The sequence below is a fragment of the Melozone crissalis genome, unplaced genomic scaffold (assembly GCF_028551555.1).
Source record: "Melozone crissalis strain CALT ecotype California unplaced genomic scaffold, PUWL_Pcris_2 ptg000013l_1, whole genome shotgun sequence".
Lineage (NCBI taxonomy): Eukaryota > Metazoa > Chordata > Aves > Passeriformes > Passerellidae > Melozone > Melozone crissalis.
The window spans coordinates 25,090,392-25,107,265 of NW_026535791.1; the positions used below are offsets into that span (position 1 = coordinate 25,090,392).

The following is a 16,874-nucleotide window of genomic DNA, read 5'->3' on the forward strand; positions in this document are numbered from 1 at the left end:
AAAGCATGAATGAACGTGCCAAAACTGTATTTGAGAGAGTGGGTTGTATTCAGCTGGGTAGGCACACATGAAGAGGAGGGGAGAGCTCTGTTGGCGTAACTGCATGAGGATATTTGGTAGTGCTGCAGGAGTAAATCATTTCCAGACTTGTTTCTGCTTTTAAAAAACACTATGTCAAATCTAGTTCTGCTGTACTGCAAGTTTATCTCAGTTTTAAAGCAATGCTATGCTTAATATAATATTGGTTAGCTTTTTTCTAAACTGCAAGCTCATACTGGCTCATTCATTTCACTGTTCTGACAGGGTGAGAGTGGAGACATAGTGATGCTTCTTTGTGCATGGAGAAAGCTCTTTTGCTCAGGACACCAGCACAATTTTTGCAGCTGTGTCATTTATATTTTAAACATGACAACCCACTCTGGTATCAAAGCTGTGTGCAGGGGAGAGTACCTACTGAGAACAAGTGTACATTGCTTTCTGCTCTGTTAAGAAGATGGTAATGAAGTTGTTTCACTTTTTCATTGGACTTCCATGTCTGCAAAAGATTGAAGAGAGTGTCATGGGAAAAAGCATCAGAAGCTTGATGAAGCTAAAACAATGGGTACTTACAGATCATTGCTAAGAGAAGAAATGTATAGCCCAAAGATACACTAAAGAAGAATAATCAGAGGAGAATGTGTACTGTAGAATTTGAGTTTGAGTACTATAGAATTTTCTTTGTTTCTTAGTATTTAAATAATACTCAATTGTTTCATGTAAAATGATACTGCTCCAGTGTTAGCAACTATTAAAGGTTAAGATTATCACCAGTTGTTCTGTGAGTGACTGATTGGAAGAAGTCAGTGTCTTGAACTGAAGAAGGCTGAGAAATTAAAAAGGCACAGGAATTTTGTTCATTACACTTTATGCATCTAATAGTTTGACTTTGCTTTCACAGTGAACGTGATGTATTTGAGCATGAACTGTCAGAACTCAGAAGAAACTATGAAATACTGGAGGTGTCATACAAAACACAAACTAAAGAAAGAAATGACTTAGCAAAAGAGGTAAACATAAATTTCTTACCTTAGTAATTGTGTGTTTCATCATCTCAGGAATTTGATTCTTTGTCTAATCAAGGTTGTTAGGAGCATGAAATAATTTAATTCTAATGGTCTCAAGAGAGTGATGCAGTACAGAGCAAGATTAGGTCAAGTTGCTTAGGGCTTTGTCAAGTTTTTAAGGTCTCCAGTGATGGAGATTCCACAGCCTTTTGGACAATCTGTTCCAGTGTTTGTTTGCTCTCTTGTGAAAATGCGTTTGTAAAAACTAATCAGTTGGTACAGCTTTTTTTCTGTTGCATCTTGTCCTGTAAGTATATACAGCCAAGTCTCTGGCTATTTTCATGCGTTCCACTTGGATAGCTGAAGTTAACAATAATATTTTCCCCAACCAGATTTCTCTTCTGAAGGCTGAAAAAAGTTCCAAGTATTTCTCTTAACCCCTTGTACATCATATGCTGTAGTTCATGACCATCCTGGTAGAGCTCTTCTGGTCCTATTTCAGGATGTTAATGTATGTCTTTAGGATAGCATGTCATGGGATATAGCACTCCAAATATAGTCTCACAGGTGTGGAACACTGGATAATGTTTTTCTTTAACCCACTGTCTGCATTGTTGCTAGTATAGCCTTGCAGCCTCTTGGCCTTCTTTGCTGTCAGGGCACATTTCTGTCCCATGTTCAGTTAGTTCAACAGATGTTTGCCTATCCAATCCGTATTTTGCCAGCTTTTCCATACAGCTGTTACAGGAGGCGCCTGAAAGCCATGCAAAAGTAAATGACATGGACAGTGATCCCCCCATTCACAGAGCTAACATTTTTGTCAGGTTTGATAGGTTTGGCCTTGGTAAATTTCTGCTAGTTTTTCTGTCACCTTCTCGTTCATATCCATGGATATAGTTTCCAGGGGAATTTACTTCATAATCCTTGGGACTGAGATTACATTTACCAGCCCAACTGAGTGCTCCTACTTGAAGGAAGATTGTGGTAATCAGAAGCCTTGATTATTTGCTATGATCCTTCAAATGGCTGGTCAGCCTCACAGCAACATAGGCTATCTCCCTCAACGCTGGTTGAGTGCTTCCCATTTTTTCCTAGGCGTTATATGCATGCCATTTTCCTAAGTATGTGACTTAGAAGGCTGAAGCAAAGACAGACTGAACTCTGCCAATGAGCTCAGGAACCTGGGAGGCCCCAGGGGAAAATTTACCATTGGAAGATGAATGCTGTGAGTATGCTTGATATGATTTAACTCCAGCTGGCAACTAAGCCCCACACAGCTGTTTGCCCATCCCAGTGGGACGAGGGAGAGAATCAGAAGAGTAAAAGTCAATAAAACTCATGGGTTGAGATAAAGACCATTTAATAGGCAAAGCAAAAGCTACACACACAAGCAAAGCAAGTCAAGGAATTCATTCCCCACTTCCAGTGGGCAGGCAAGGGAAGCAGAGTTCAGGTTCAAGGTTCAGCCAGGGAAGCAGAGTCCTGCAGGAATAGTGTGGAAGATCTTTGTGTGTTAACACTTTAGCCGCTGAATAAATGAGACAGACTACTCCTGAGAGTATTCAGGGGCGATGTGTTCCTTAGTGTCTCTGTGTAAATAACAGTATTAGAGATAGAACAGAGGCTAAAGCTGCCACTTTAAAACAGAGGCTAAAACTCCTGCTTACAGCTACTTGTAAAATTAGGCAAAGCAGTGCTCTGCCTAATTTTACAGGTAGCTGTAGAGATTGTCAGAAACATTAAGGGAAAACACTGAGTTTCTATTAGAAAGTACCCCTTTGGTTTCAGGCCTTGTTAATCTATTTATTCCTCAGTCTAGCATTGTAAGAGGACACCAAAAGTCAGGTTTGTTCTCAGCGTGCAAGAATGGCCAAAAAAGTACTGTCTTGTACATCAAGTTTGTACATACATATGGAGTACTGCAGAATAGCAGCAACAATGGCTTTTTTTCATTAACTTTATACTAAATTAATCAGAATGAACAAAAGTAGCACTACTTTAAACTAAAATATCACTTCAAACTATGTATTACTTAAATCTTCTGGAAGGTTTCTGCTGATTTTTGTGTCTGCTGATGCAGTATCAAGTCCTGGATTGGAAGAACTTCCAATTGGAAGTTTTTACACAGTACTTGTTCCAGAGGAGGAGTAACTGCTTGCTTTTCTTTGTGTAGTAGTCTATGATGTCTGTTCACTGTGGATATACATGTAGCATACTACTTGGAGGCAGACCATGTTTACTTTTTTTTTCTTAAATCAGGTATAGAACAGGCATTTGTACCTCACCCTGAGTGTGGTGCTCAGCAAGTGGGCTGTTAGAGAAGAGCATACCTCTAAGAGTACTGTTTGTATATAAATTGTCATCTCTTTAACTTCTTCCTCCATGTCTTTGACTCCAGTATCTTTCCTAAGTAACCTTTAGTCCTTCTGTGACTTAGAAAAGGTGAATTCTGTCTAAACCATGTACATTATGTCTATAGCTATAGGAGGCATGTTTCTGATAAGTTATTAATTTATCATTCTTTGAACTTGGTATGTGAAATCCTCAGGAGCTTAAATGGCAAAATTCTTTAAGAGGACGAAACTGTTTTGTTATCATGATTATGAAGTTGGGCCACCTTGCAACAGTGTCCTTCATGGTCTTTGCCTGTTCTCTAACTGTGTTCACCTTGAATGGATGGAGACTGCTCTCCCTCACACTGCTTCTTGGTGTAGGAAACATGGTTGATCTGATGACAAAGGTGGCTGTTCTCAACAAATTCTTGTTCCTACTTTGGCATCAGTTTAGCCTTCTGTAGCAACACCAGCTCTTTGCCCTTGTCCACAACAATTGTGCCTTACATCAGCCCCAGAACTATCAGTTTTACCATTTCTTTACAGAGCAGTAATCACCCTGGTGCCCTTAAACATTTCCCTGCTGTTCCTGAGAATGTCAGTATGACAGGTTGGCACCAAGATTCTCCATCGGTGTTTCTGACACTGCACTATGCAGTACTGCTGCATTCAGTGCTTCAGCACTGTTTAGATACTGATGTAGATGAAAGAACCTCTTTTTTCAGGTGCTAACTACTGGAAATAAATAATGTAAACTCATAAAATGGTATTTTTATTAAAGTCTTTTTTTCAACTTAAAGCTTCATCAACTTGTCAAAATAAAGTGTAAATAGAGTCTTTTGGTTCAGATAATTTCACAGAACAGAGTTAAAATTAAATTGCAAATATGTGTACATAGGTTAAATACTTACCTTGAAATTTGCGTTAAAGTGTTCTTTTTAATACCTTTTATAGCTGGCAACCATACAACAATCCCTCAACTTGTTGCAAAAAGATAAAGATTATCTGAATCGCCAGAACATGGAGCTCAGCGTTCGCTGTGCACATGAAGAAGATCGTCTTGAAAGACTGCAGATTCAGCTAGAGGATGCCAAAAAAGCTAGGGAAGAAATGTATGAAAAATATGTTGCATCCAGGCAAGTTATTGTCTGTTCACTTCTATCAATAGACAGATTCTTTAACTGTTTTCCCTTGTTTCTTGCACAAATCCCATTTAATTAATAATAATTTTCAGAAAGCTAACTCATATTTTTTTAACTAGAAGCAGGACACCTTTCTTGGGTCAAAGTATGTATCACAAACAATTTTTTAAACCTTTATAAGACCATAGCAGTGGAAGTAAACTTTCAGCATAAACTTGGGCGTTTATGGCAATTATTCTTGTAGGTTTGCTCAGTTAATTATAAAACAAACTTCTTGTTTTCAATGTATATCCATAAATCTTGTGTCCTGTATAACTAAGAGGGAGTGTGCTAATATGATTCTTCTGATAGACAGCTAAAACAAAAATTGCTACCTAAATGAAAATAGAAGGGCATTCTTGAAATGATGAGTTATGGAGCTCCAGCCCATATCAGAAGAATTTTAAATATTATTTTTCCTTTCAATGCAGTCACTCAAAGTTTTTTTAAATTTGTTTTGCATGTTTATATCTCAGAATTATGTATTTCATTTATATTCACCCAGAACTTCTGTATTTTAAATTTAAAAATTGTCTTACTTTTGAAAATTTAAGAAAACATTCTTTTTAGGTTTTTTTAGAATAGACCTCTGTTGTGTAAAAGGTCTTCATAGAGTATTTGCTATAGTGTGGCATAGTTGAAGAAGGAGAAGAAATAGGTTTACTTTTATCTTGAAGGGTCAACTGAAATACAATGTCTCAATGAAAAGAAAACGTGGAAAGTTTTCTTTTACAAAAGGAAAAGGAAATAAAAGGAAAACCTGACAGCAAGCATTCTCCATTTTAATATTTTGGGGCATCTAGTTACTGTGAGGGAGTTTTTGACCAGCTCAAGTACTCATTTCTAAGAATTATGGGTTATCACATGTTTGGAAATCAAATTAAATCTAAAACCTTTTACAGTTGCAAATACACATGTCTTCATAATATGCTTTTGTTTCCAAACCTGTGATTTTTACCAATTGCTTAATTGCTGATTAATTATTCTTGAACATTATGCTATCAAATTTTGACATTCCTTAACTGTTAAGCGCTTATAACATAACCCTGGTTTTGTCAGAGAGATTCTTTATGAGATTCCTTACAATCTGTCATGAGCTTCCCAAGTTACAAAAAAAGTCAATGTTTCTCTGAAATGAAATTCTTTTATCCTGATATCTTCTGATACTTGTGGTTTAAAAACTTTGTGTTTTAGATAATTCATGTGTTACATTGACAGGATAAATTCCCAGATTTTGGGGACTTTTGACTTCACAAATCTCCACTCCATTTAATTTTCAATTGAACTTGTTATATGTTATTCCCCTCATATGAGATGCAGATAGTACACAAAGAAGTCTTGTAGTGGCATGGCAGCATTGCAAGTCAGTAAGTTAATCAATCCTTACCCAGTAATGAAGAAGAAAGTGAGGAGTTAAATGGTTACTTAATATAAGCACTTGTTTAGAGGCTGACAAAGAAGATCTGGAAGAATGTTAATGTTATGTCATTAATCAATATTAAATAACTTTAAACATTTAAATCTGTGTGCAAAAGACTTCTGTTTATTCACAGTTAAATGTTATTTATTCCTGGTTGATTTCCATTTAATTTATATAACAGCATAGGCTGATAAGTATTTTAGGTCATTGAGAGGTAAATGAATAAAGATTGAAATAAAATGTAAAATCAAGAAGAACTCTGCTCTTGTAAAGCTGTACCTCAGGTTTTAATATTTTAACTAGTGCAATATGTTTGTTTATTTACAGAGACCACTATAAAGCAGAATATGAAAAGAGACTACATGAAGAGTTGGAACAAATAAGGTTGAAAACAAATCAAGAAATTGATCAACTAAGAAGCACCTCAAAAGAGATGTATGAACGTGAAAACAGGTAGGTAAGGTGTAGGCAATAACCTAATTGAGGAAGAAAGGACCAAGCAGTGTTTTGTGCTTAGATACAGTCCTAGCTGACTAACTCTTTGAGAGGTACTCAAAATGTAAAACCTAAAATTAAATTATACTTGTATGGTAAGTTTATGTTGTTATATTTATTATTAAGTGATGGTCAGCCAACATTATCACTTGAAAAGGAATATTAGAATTCATGTTCTACATTAGATCTGGTGGTTTGAGGTTTGTTCAGAGGTATAGTATTAGTTAATTGACACGGGATGACAGTTTACATGTCATGCTCTAGGGGCAATCTTGAAACTGCTGGGAATTCAGAAGAGAAAATGTTGATGCAGAAAATAAGGCAGGAAAAACCCAAAGGAGATAAGACTTAGGCCTGTATGAAGTAAATCTAATTGAGTTTGTTAAGAGCATCATGATTCAAAAAAACCATTGATTTCCTGTAAATTATTGTAAAATTCTCTTGAGGAAGATTCTAGTCCTGCTAAAACCTGCATGATGAGTCTGTATGTGTGTCATCTAGTTGAATACCATGGAATTACATGCACATGCATAAGCCTTTTAGGGACTAAAAGATTTGGACCTTTGGCACTGAATTTCTTTTTTAGCTTGTTTTTTGTCCATTTGATTGCCTTAAAATGGGAGGAGTGCTTAATAACTTTACTATAGATGTGCTGAAAGTGCCGTGTGGAGAAGGAAATGACAATAGTAAAAAGATATTTGTAGCATTAGCATCTGTTCCTCTAATAGGTAGTTTTGTTACTGCTGGGAAGAGTGGAAAAAGAGCATGGCTTCTGCTGTATTTCAGTCAACAGAAAGGTTCTAATTAAAAAACAATTACATCATTGTGTAGTTTTGCTAGTGTGAGTAAAATACACATATACATCCACACCATTTCCTGTATGCAAATCTATTTTGAATTACAAAGTATGAATTTAAGCATGCATTACTTTGGAGATTTGACAAGCGTCTGTATATCATTGAGAAAGCTACTGAAAGATATTTCATTTGTATCTGGAACTGCTTTACAGAAGTTTTTTCCTCATTTTGAAATAATTACTTCTGAAATGCAAATCCCTTAGATTTGCCTACACGTTTAGAAAAAAAAAATTAAAAGAAAGCTTTCTAGCATATGTTCTTTCTAGAAAATACTAAAAAATCCACTGTAAGGCAGTCTGCCTCAATGGTAAGACAAATGGAACCTCAAATTGTGAGCAAAACAATTTGCAGTAAATTTGTGGAATGTGATGAGATGCTGTTTGTGGCTGAAAATAAAGTTAAGATGCTGGTTTCATCCTCCTGCTCAAAGCATGGAATGGTATTACAGCTAAGCTAATCCAATATTCAGTTGCTCATATTCTTTGCCAAGCCTGATGTGCCTGATAGTTCCTTTGAATTTGTTGGCATGCATTTTACACTAGGATGAATCAGTTCAAGAAACTGAAATGGGAGGGGGCCACTAATAAAGAAGTGATGCATTCATGCCTAATTTTTTTGGCATCAGTTTCACTTGTATGACTGTTGTAAGCATGGGCTGTGTTTGCATTAGCAAGCATGAGTGAATTCACAGGGCATGTGAATGTCTGCAAGAGGTTTGACACTGGGTTACCTGTAGTCCATTCCCATAGATCAAACACAGTTTAGTAGTTGAGTGTGTGAGATGCTTTCCCTAAGCACGTTTTCTGATATGGTCAAATCTGACTGCAATACAGTTTGTGCATTCTAGACCAGTTTAGGGATGTGATATTTATTGCATTTATGTGCAATAAATGACGGTTGTGAAGAGGTTTTTGTGAAAACCTAATGAAGATGCCCACGAACTGCTGCCTCCCGTGTCTTCATCTCACCTTTTTTTCCCCCATGCCCATTCTTGATCCTCTAGATAGTATTTCTGTCCCATTTACTTTCATTGTGTGATAGGCTGGCTAGATGCCTTGCAAGGCCCCAGTGCAGCCATTTGGGTAGGTGCTTCACCTCCTGTGAAGTGGCAGTCACACAGCTGACAACTGGCAGCATCACTGGTGTGTCTCCTGGCTCTCTGGAGAGTATTTCAACAGAAGTTATATCACATCTATGATTGTGGTCTTGTTGGTTGAATAGTCCCTCACTTGTGTCCTTTTTCCTCCTATTGCATTTACAATTGATTAGTTGTTCAGCTAAGCAAAAGAGTTTGTTCTCTAAATGAGGCTCTATATCTCTCCTACTGTTTCATTTTTATCCCTCCTCCACTACTCCAGTCTTAAGGATACAGCTCTGAACTCCTACTCTGAGACATAATATGCTTGATCTTAATGCTGTTAACAAAATATATTGCCATGTTGCCATATTTTGGTATGAGTCACTTTTAAAGAATCTAATCTTAAGGTCAGTCCCTGAATTTCTGCACTAAATTCTATAGCCTAGTAACTCAATTTTTAAAGAAAATTTTGTTACCTTTCTCTAGTAGCCAGTTAGCTGCTACATAATTCAGATGTTAATTTTTTTCTAAGTAACTGTTTGCTGTTCATATGAATTACTTTGAATTCAGAAAAGTGCCACTGATAACATTTATTCTAGAAAATAGTCTTTAAACCAGAAATTATATACCTTTAGTGTGATACAATGACGTAGGTTAACATTTACATGAGCGTAATAATTTTCTATTTTCCTTTGTATCCTGACTTTTCTCCAAAACTTGCCTAAGCCTTTAATTTCTCTTTGCCTTAAGTCAGAAAGTTGTGAGGAGAGGAAAAAAAACAAATCTTCAGTAGGAAGATCTTGGTTTCATCCACATTAGCAGTTCAGTTCAGATGAAGAATATGGTGTTGAAGTGAAATCCCCTAAGTCATAGCTGCTAGCCATGGTTTTAGGTTGCCTTGCAGCTGTCCTTGGATTTGGATTTGCTTGTATTTGTAACATATAAATAAGATTCCTTTTAGATAAAACAAAATCGAAAGGAATTTTTAAGATCATCTAATATGTTTCAAGTGCTGGTGAATGTTCATCATAGAAGCAAACAAGTAGTAGAGTAAAATCCTTAAAAACAGTCATAACAGAGATGTCTGATCCTCAACAACCACTGTTAGCTCTGGCAAATTGGCTGGTGCTCTGTTGCACTGAATATTGGACTTTGAGTTTATATACAGTATCTAAGCAGTGCTTCCCCTCCTTATAGTCTAGTGCAGTGTTACTTTATAGCCTGCTTGCAGCATAACAGACTGTGAATAACTAATTCCAATTTTTAAACACTAATACTATATGTTTTACTCTTAGTATCATGCTGTTCTCATTTGTGTTGGTCAAATAATAATTGAGGTCGTTTGAACATCTTGACTGATCCCTGGTTATAAAAAAAAGGAGTATCAATTGATTGTAATAAAATGTTATTTTATGGTTCGTTGCAGATCAAAAATGTTGCCAGCAATAAAACCCAGGAGACTCCTGGGTTAATATGTATGATATGCAATAGCATATACATCACAGTACCTAGACAATTGGTAGTAGGATTTCTATGCTTACCTAAACTTTTCTTGCTCTATCAAAAGTTATGAATCATCTCAGCTAGGCAGACAGCATTCGTGCAGTTATTCCCAAAGCACCAAGGAAAATCATTGGAATTTATTTAATTCCTGCAAAAAAAAAATTTAGTTCTAGTATTCTAGAATAATTAGAGTTACATGTTTCCACATGTAGATAGGTGATTTGATAATAGTTTTTTACAATTTCAGAACTGGAAGCTTTGCTGGTATACATGAAAACAACCTGAAGTAAAGCCTCTGTAATAAATAGGTGAATAGATAGACCCTTCTGCCATTCTATGAGAATTGAAGAAGGTAGCATTGAAATTTGTATCAGAAAGCAGTAATTAATGAAGAAAAGCAGTCTTGTTTCTAACAGATTCTTAACAGAATAATTTTTGTTTCCTTCAGAAATTTGAGAGAAGCACGAGATAATGCTGTTGCAGAAAAAGAGAGAGCAGTTACTGCTGAAAAGGAATCTTTAAGAAAATACGATCAGCTCTTAGAACAGTAAGTGTTTTAAAATACATATAAAACAAATAATACATAAAATACAAATCTAAAGGTATAACAGTGTTTATAGGTAGGAGGTCTGAGTAGGAGGAATTACTTACTTTCTGCTTACAAAGAACAAATTGAATTACAAACTCTTCATTTAAATGAAGTTGCAGACTTAATTCTTGTAGTAAATTCTTTCCATTATCACTGCAGTAATAAGATCAAAGTTTGGTATTTCTCCTACCATACTGTAGAGACAAGCAAACATAATTATTCATTTCATAGCAAGAATGTCAATTTTATACTGTACAGTAGCAGTGGTCAAACTCTGAACCTGTTTGTGGGGTTTTGTCTTTAGTTGAGAGTAGAAAATAAGTTTGTAAGATGACTTCAATTAATAGTTTTTATGAAGTTTGGATAGAGGGCAGTAGTCATAAACAATTATGTTTGCTACATGCTTCTCTTCTTACTAGTCTCTTCTCAGACTCTCATACTCCATGTGTAGAATGTATTGTCTATACCAATGTACAGTTCCATTCCATAGAGAAAGAAACTGTAGTTGATTTTTTTGCCTGTTTACAAGCACTCTATGTTCTGTAACTCCTTTTCCTTACTTTTTGTAAATGTAGAATGTACGCTGTGGTTAAACTATGAGCTAATGTAAAACTATGGACAGTAATCAAAGTTGTTCAGGTTAAGTTTGTCATGTGTCTTTAGTTTTGGATTTAATTCATTGTTTAATACATTTTTTTTTCTATAATGAAGTGATCAGTTCATTAAGTGACTGTGCTACCTAGTCATCTTACTCAAAGGAAGTACTAGATGAGCCTTCTTTGCTCTGAATAATTTTTCATTACAGTGAAAATGTTGTTAACTTAAGCATAGGAACAAATTTATTAAAGCTTTTAATTTTTATGTATAACTCCTAAATTGCAGTGGTGATACTATTGAAGAAATAGCATTGCCAAAGGATTGAAAAAATGTGATTTCTAACTGATGATGGCAAACAATAGGGGTAGGTCCAGAGCAAATGAGATGGGTCAGAGGATTTGATATCCACGGTGAGTTTAAGGGACTTGACTTCTGATTAATTCTAGTTCAGCTGAATGGGTCCTAGGGTGCCGAATGCCTTTTAGGGGTTAGAGCACATTGGAGGGGTTGTTGGGTTCTCAGAAGGAATTCAGTCTGCAAACTCTGAGGTGATGGCTGGCATATCATAATTTGAGTTTGCACTTTTACTTAATAAAAATCCTAACTTTACAATTCTTCTATATTTATTTTTAAACTTAAGAACTGTGGAGAAAATGCTTTTCTGTCCAGCTGTATTCCCATGCATCTAAAGTGTCCTTTTTCATACTTTATTTTTGTTGCTTTTTAAATTTATGTTGCTTCATTTTGAGGAGGTATGTCCCACTGCAATTAGAAATAGGAATCTTACTTGATACACTTATGCTTCTTTGCTCTTATAGCTTTTTCTAGTGATAAGCCTCCGGTTCAGTAAAACTCTCATTTCCTCGTGTTAAATAAATTAATAAGTTTATTCATGCTGGGTTTTGGAGTTCTAAGAAGTAGATCTCTCCTCAGAAAATGATTTTCTGCTTGGGAACATGGAAAACCCATACTAGCCTTTTTTGAAATGTTGGTGTCTCTCTTTAAAAGTACTTCACTTCTAACTGCATAACAGGTGTCAAGACCGTGACTTTCTCCACATTCCAAATCATTTACCTAAGTGAACTGCAAAGTAACTAACTGGCATGTTGAGATGGTAGAAATACCTTAACTTGAAAGACCCCCACATTCTGAATTTACTATGGACTCACATGTGACAGTTCCGTGGAACAAAGAAATTTTCTGATATCACCAGAAACCCCTAAGACAAAAAAGGAATACCTGTGTTGTCCAGTTCTGTATTTAAGTGATTATAACAGCTTGTTCTACTTTAGTAAAGACAAGGTGACTCATCGTAGTTACCACTGGTATCATAATCTGTATAAACAAACATGTTTGAAAGCTTCAGAAGTATGTGGAATGTTGACTGGCTTGAATGGTGGTTAAATAAAGCCCCTGGCAAATCTTGTGATCAGAAGTGTAACTAATACCCAATTTTCTAGTCAAGTGCAGTTATTTTCATTTTTTTTCACTCTTGTTTGTGATAGTTTTCTGTGAACAACTATTTACAAATGCCAAGAAAAAACCGAAGTGATAATATTCATGAAAGAATTATATTGAGAAAGGATCTGCTGTTTCAACCTTTAAGTAGACCACTGTGATGTCAGGATGTAAGTTTTGTTGCTCTCATTGCCATTTTACATCTGTAATTTCTGTCTGAGAATCTATGTTTCATTTGCCTATGACAATGACAACAACCTTAAATTATTTGATATTTTTGGATTTAAGTCTTGTTGATGTCACACATGTTCTGAAAAAAATATGACCAAAGGGAAACATTTTCACTTGTTGTTGGTAATGTGACTTAAGACATTTTTATAATTTCAAAGCTGTATTACCTCAGTTGGAATTGTCTCGGGGTAGAGTAAGCAGAGCAATTCTGTAACAGCTCTGTCATCTACATGGTTAAGTGCAGGTACTAAATATGTTCCAGCTTTTCCTTCTTTTGAACACTCCTGGAGCATTAGTTTCATACTACTGACTCTTAATCTATTACTTCTCCTTGCCAAAAGAACAAACATCCAACCCACCAAAACACCAACACCAAAAAAAAACCAACACCAAAAAAGTAGAAGTGCACTGTGGTTTGCTGTTGGGCTTTTTCCTGATAAGGTGCCTAGTCTCCTCTAAGGAGCAACATAAAACTTATATGGTTTCTTTTCTTAAAGTGGACTCAGAGGTCTAATATGGTATGAACTCACACTTGAGCACTTCACCTACAAGTACCATCTCAAGCCTTTGATTGTTGACTTCTTTTAAAGTCAAATTCCTTAAATTTCTTCTAAAAGGAGTATAATATCTTTTTCCAGAACTCAGCTACATCAGTGGAAACTGGTTTAAAAATTCTAGAATTACTGGGAACACAAGTGAAGTTCATACAAAACCTTTTTTTTCTTAGTGAGAAAAAAATATGCTGCTCACATCATCTAATTGTACTTTTCCTATTTTTGTAATGATAAAGTGAGAGGTGTAGAATAGTGAACAAAATAGGTATGCAGTAAACAGAATATGAGTATTCAAGGAAATTGTGTTGTGGCAAGTGTTGTTCCTTCAACTTTGTAGTGAACACTATTCATAAAAACCCTTGGTTTTGTAAAAGCTAGTTTAACTTCCTGCCTCTGTCCATTAGGTAATAGGATATCTTTAATTGTGTTCTTTTTTTGTTTCCTATTTGCATATACACAGATACACAGATGATGAATTTTAAACCATATTTCTGTAGTTGTGTTAAGTCAGGGTGATGACTACAGAAATCGTTTAGAGCCTTAGGTTTGTTCTACAAAGATTTTAAAGTATTTTGTAGTATTTTTATTATTTAAACATTTCTGGGTTGATGTACATAGCTCAGTTTGTAAAAATTACTGAATTTATAATGGATGATCTGCTACAGGTAAAAATACCTTTAGGAGTATTTCTGTTGTTTCTGTTTGGAAATGTTTTTCTCAAATGAGAAACAAAATAGAATAAAGATTATCGGCATTTCTTGACAGCATTTTTCTCTGCCTCATAGATTCAGAAAAGTATGCAAAAAGTTGTCTGCATGTTTGCGTTTGCAGATTTATTGCTTTTCTTTCCAGTCAGCTGCAAGGTGACTGTGCAACTTAGAGACTTATTTTAGTCTCTCCATAGTCTTTTTCATTTAAATCTCTTTTATCCCTATTTTTTTTGTTCTTCATAATTGTGGTATATTTTAGAATTTATATGATGCTATATGATGCTAGTCATCTGTCTTGAACTGTTTAGGTGATGGAGAGAGGGGATCAATTCTGTTAATCAAATGGGTTTTTAAATAAGATGAAATTAAGATCCCTATATCTGCTTATTAATTGCACACAAGCCTAGAGGACTATCTTAGGTGAGAAGATAATTGGATAAACTTCCTGAATAAATAAATGTTAGAATACATTTAGAATCTCTGTGGAGCATTCTGGAATCTCATCCTTTCAGTTATTACATAATACTTTCACTGTTAACAGAAACATTAAAGCTAATTACTTTCCCCATCTGATAACATATTTTTTATAATCTGGATGTTGCTGACTGCAGTGACAGGATTCTAATATTAAAATTACAAACTCAATGTCTATACGTGCTGGAGTTACTGCTAATATTTAAATAGGGGCGTGTTATCTCTTCAAGAATATTTATATCAAATGAAGATTTCAATAATGAATTTTAAAAAATCCATACTGAAGACTGCTGGCCAAAATAGTTCTTGGGCAAAGCTGCCATCACTCTGTGATAAAAACTGCTGTCAGAACTTCCTACACATGGATGCTGGGTTTCTATGTGAGGTGTTTTGCAATCCCTTGAATTAAAGAGCTGTGTAGGTCTTGAAAATCATTACCACTTTAAATTTACAGTTTCAATTAATTTTGTTTATGATTTCCAAAATGCTTTTTTGGTAATAATAATTTGCTGCTGCTGTATTCATTTATGACTTCCATCATATGATGTGTATGCATAATTTTTAACACTTAGAATTTCTCTCAGAATAAAGCCAAGCCCTTCAATGGCATTATTGGACCTTGTTTGGAGTTCAGCCCTAGCCAAAGTAGCTATTCCACATTTCCCATAAAACAACCTTCAGCTTGTTCTCCTGATGAGAAAGTTAAATAGGAGGTACAACTAAATGGGGAAAATTCATGAATGTAATGAAAATTGCTGAAAGACACCCTCTCAGAAATTCTGAATCAATGCAGAGAAGTTGTGAAAGAACCAAGAGCAATAAGATGATGGAGAAGCAAAGAAAAAGTCAATTTCCCAGGTGACTAAGTCTAGCTTATTTCCAAGCTGTAGAAGCAGCACTGAAATCCATAACAGAAAAAGTCTATGTATCCTGTATTTCTACTGAAACGACTACTGAGGCTCCTACTCTCTTCCTTTTCTTCTGAGGATATGTTTATTTGAACTTTGCATCTTAATGGAGGTGAAGTTCAAATAGGATGCATTTTAATAAACAGGAGAAAACCTACTTAACTCATTTGATTAAATAGATGAATAATAGTGTTGGGAAAACTGCACACTTGCTAAAGCATGCCTAATTGGTTTTTGTTCTTAGATTGCTAATCAGGATCTTAAAATTTTACATTCTTAGCTAAGATAGTGTTCTTGCAGAATGAATGTTTTGAGCCCTGTAACCAGTCACTTCTTAACTGTAACTGTCTTGATGTTGAAGAATTATCTGCATCAAGACTCATAGGAATGCTAAATTAGTCTGATGTCTGACCTTTCTGAGCTTCATTACATCTGGAACACAGGCTTTGAAGTTTGTTCTCTTACTGTGCAAGGAATGTTTAATGATTATATTTATAGCTCTAAAAATCTTTTATTTCAGTTGCTCTTGCCCCAGCTCATAAGAAACAGTTCTCACAAAATATTTTCAGCCTCTGAGGGATGCTTTGGAAAAGTTGTAATACCAACATATCATCATATCATAAAGATTTTCAATAAGCCTTGTTGTTCTCATTTTACTTTTTATTTCCTGCTAGCCAAAATGTTTTAATCTTAAAATATTATGATTAGTAGAGGCAAATTTTAAAGATGTTGCAATGGCTATTCTGGGTACCTAAGAAACTATTTATTAACTCACTCTTTCAAGTCCTTAGGGTATTTTTGCTAGCCTGGAAAGGTTGAAATCTAACATGTCCTTTGAGAACAAATTCAAAAGCACTTGCAAATTCCTTCAAAGAGGGATTCTGCATTATAAGGATGCTGCTGCTGTTTTTATATATTTCTTCAATTACTGGGTTGAAAGATCCCCTGCAGTCCATGATTTTTCTATGGTTGTTAGTATTCCTCAGGTACACACCCATTTTTGTGACTCACTGCGCCCAGCTTCTCATTAATGGTGAGCACTGCCAGGAAGAACAAGTAGGGGTCCTTTGTAACTCCTTATCCAATCATGTTTCTGGTAGTAAATTTTGCATGGGTTCAAAATGAGACTGGAAAAGCTCAAGATAAATTTGAGAATCCCTTTACAGGTAGAAAGCCCAACGCCATTCAGGAAATACTCGAGTGAGAAGCAGTTGAACACTAGTGGCAGAGGATTAGGGAGAAATACAGAATATGCAGAAGTTTTTCTTGCTTTTCTCAAAACACACTTTTGCTGCAGTTGGAGCCAGCTTTGTCAGGCTACATATGCCTTTTGTGTGATACATTACAGCCACTCTATGTAGAACAGGAGCTATGAAACACAGGGGAGCTTCCCAGCCTTTTTAATGCAGGTGCTTTGGGTCCCTTCGGAAAGGGGACATTACA

At 35.5% G+C, this 16,874-nt stretch overlaps 1 protein-coding gene across 2 annotated transcripts in view; it reads left to right on the plus strand.

Moving 5' to 3' along the window:
- The window catches only part of PIBF1 (progesterone immunomodulatory binding factor 1), a 105,775-nt gene that overhangs the window by 19,205 nt on the left and 69,696 nt on the right, over window positions 1-16,874 (plus strand). For both annotated transcript variants that reach the window (XM_054271649.1, XM_054271648.1), the window contains exons 7-10: window positions 938-1,046; window positions 4,331-4,512; window positions 6,305-6,430; window positions 10,359-10,457. In XM_054271649.1, coding sequence (XP_054127624.1) covers window positions 938-1,046; window positions 4,331-4,512; window positions 6,305-6,430; window positions 10,359-10,457 — 516 coding nt within the window. The remainder of the gene's footprint in view (window positions 1-937; window positions 1,047-4,330; window positions 4,513-6,304; window positions 6,431-10,358; window positions 10,458-16,874) is intronic.